The 1,790-nt window shown below is 42.2% G+C and overlaps 1 protein-coding gene across 1 annotated transcript; it reads right to left on the reverse strand.

The window, feature by feature from the left end:
- Nucleotides 1–398: 398 nt before the first annotated feature.
- LOC137824612 (uncharacterized) lies at nucleotides 399–1,550 on the reverse strand. Its single transcript, XM_068630278.1, has one exon. The coding sequence runs from the start codon at nucleotides 1,548–1,550 to the stop codon at nucleotides 399–401; it is 1,152 nt and encodes a 383-aa protein (XP_068486379.1).
- Between the last annotated feature and the right edge of the window lie 240 nt (nucleotides 1,551–1,790).

The following is a 1,790-nucleotide window of genomic DNA, read 5'->3' on the forward strand; positions in this document are numbered from 1 at the left end:
GGATCAATTTCTTGAAAGTCTTCGTCTGTGAAAAGCATTGGTGGTAAAGTTCTTCTTTTAAAAACATGATTAACAGCCCTGATATTTCTCCAATGTTGCTTTCTTGCTGACGAGGATTCCTTCCCAGAAAAACCCCCTAAGATCGTATTTATAAACCCCCTAACCGGCCTTCCCAGACTTCGCTCCCTGCTTCGTCTTACTGACTGGGTGTTTTGATAGATTCTATCTCCTCTTTCTTCTGGCCTTCCAATCCTTCTATCATCTATTTTTTCCACTCGTTTATTTTCTCTCCTTTCAAACCTTTCCACCCTTCTTTCACCCAGCTCTCGCCCTCTCACATCTCTCTCAGGGCTCAACCATACTCTTGCGTTTCCCCCTCGAACAAAACGTTTTAACTGTCATGCATGAATCAACTCTTTTATTCTGTCTTTCAACCCAATGCATTCTTCTGTATGATGACCATGATTTTTATGATATTCACAATGTTTGGTGCGGTCTGCTCTTTCTGGTGTTCTTGCTTTTCTTGGTGATGGTATTATTTCGGCTGCCATGGCTTCCTGTAGAATTCTTGCTCTGTTTGTATTTAGAGGTGTGTATTGCTGGAATTTTCGACTTCTGAACTCTTCTCGGGCTCTTCTTGCAACAGGTGGGTGTTCTCTTTCTATCACCCTTTTCTCACCTCCATCAACCCTTACTTGGTTTCGAAACTCCCTTAGTTCTTCCATTTGCATAAATTTTGATGCTCGTTGCCTTAGTTCATCCAAATTGATCGCAGGTTTCTTACAAAGACTATCGGCAAATGGTCCCGGTTTTAGTGCCGTTATCATGTGATGCATTGTAACCTCTGGGCTAAGATTTTGAATTCCCAAAGCAACCTTTCCAAAACGTTCCATGAACATTCTTAAAGACTCTCCTTTCTCTTGTCTTATGTTTACTAAGGCGATTGACGTTAAATGATGAGGGCGACTAGTTGCAAACTGAGCGCCGAACTTTTCTATCAACGTATCAAAACAATCTATACTCAAAGGTGGGAGGCGTGTGAACCAGCTCAATGCTGCCCCTTTCAGAGTTGTAGGAAATACTCTGCACATAACAGCATCATTCCATGTATACAAGCTGATTTGAGTAGTATATATTGCAATATGTTCATCAGGGTCCGTACTCCCATCATATTTGTCAATGGTCAAGTTCTTCCAATTGTCTGGCAACGGAGTATCAACTATAACGTCATAAAATGGATGTTTTCTAGAAGATGTCCCTCCACAAACCCCAAAGTTTTCAAGCCATCTTCTTTTCGTTTGGGAACTTTCGTTGTGATATAGCCTTTCATTCACTTGTATTCCAGGTTGAACAGTTTCGAAAGATGAATTCAAAACTGTTTCCTCTTGTAACTTTCTCCTCATGTGTGCGTTTTCGGCTCTCAACATACTCAACTCTTCTTCATTATTCTTTTTTAACATCTCGAATTCTTTTTGTAGTTGGACCAACATTGCCATTGGCATGTTAACATTGTCTTCCCGATCTCCACCTTGCTCTCCTCCTTGACTCATCTTGTCTTTAACCCTTTTCAATTGACCCTCGGCCCCACGGTGGGCGCCAAAATGTTCTTACAGCAGGGACCAAGAACACTCGAAACAGGTTAACAAGACTAATCCTTTAATCTTGGGCTGGACACTATCTTGGGCTGGATACTATCTTGGGCTGGATACTTGGTTTCTCTTCACGACAGGAACTCTCGGCTTTTCCTCACGGCAGATGTTCTCGGCTTCTCCTCTCGGCAGGTGCTCTCG

The sequence above is a fragment of the Phaseolus vulgaris genome, chromosome 8, assembly GCF_000499845.2.
Source record: "Phaseolus vulgaris cultivar G19833 chromosome 8, P. vulgaris v2.0, whole genome shotgun sequence".
Lineage (NCBI taxonomy): Eukaryota > Viridiplantae > Streptophyta > Magnoliopsida > Fabales > Fabaceae > Phaseolus > Phaseolus vulgaris.

What these genes read in the sequence shown, in the direction of transcription:
- LOC137824612 (XM_068630278.1), bottom strand. Translation starts at nt 1,550, where the DNA reads ATGAGTCAAGGAGGAGAGCAAGGTGGAGATCGGGAAGACAATGTTAAC.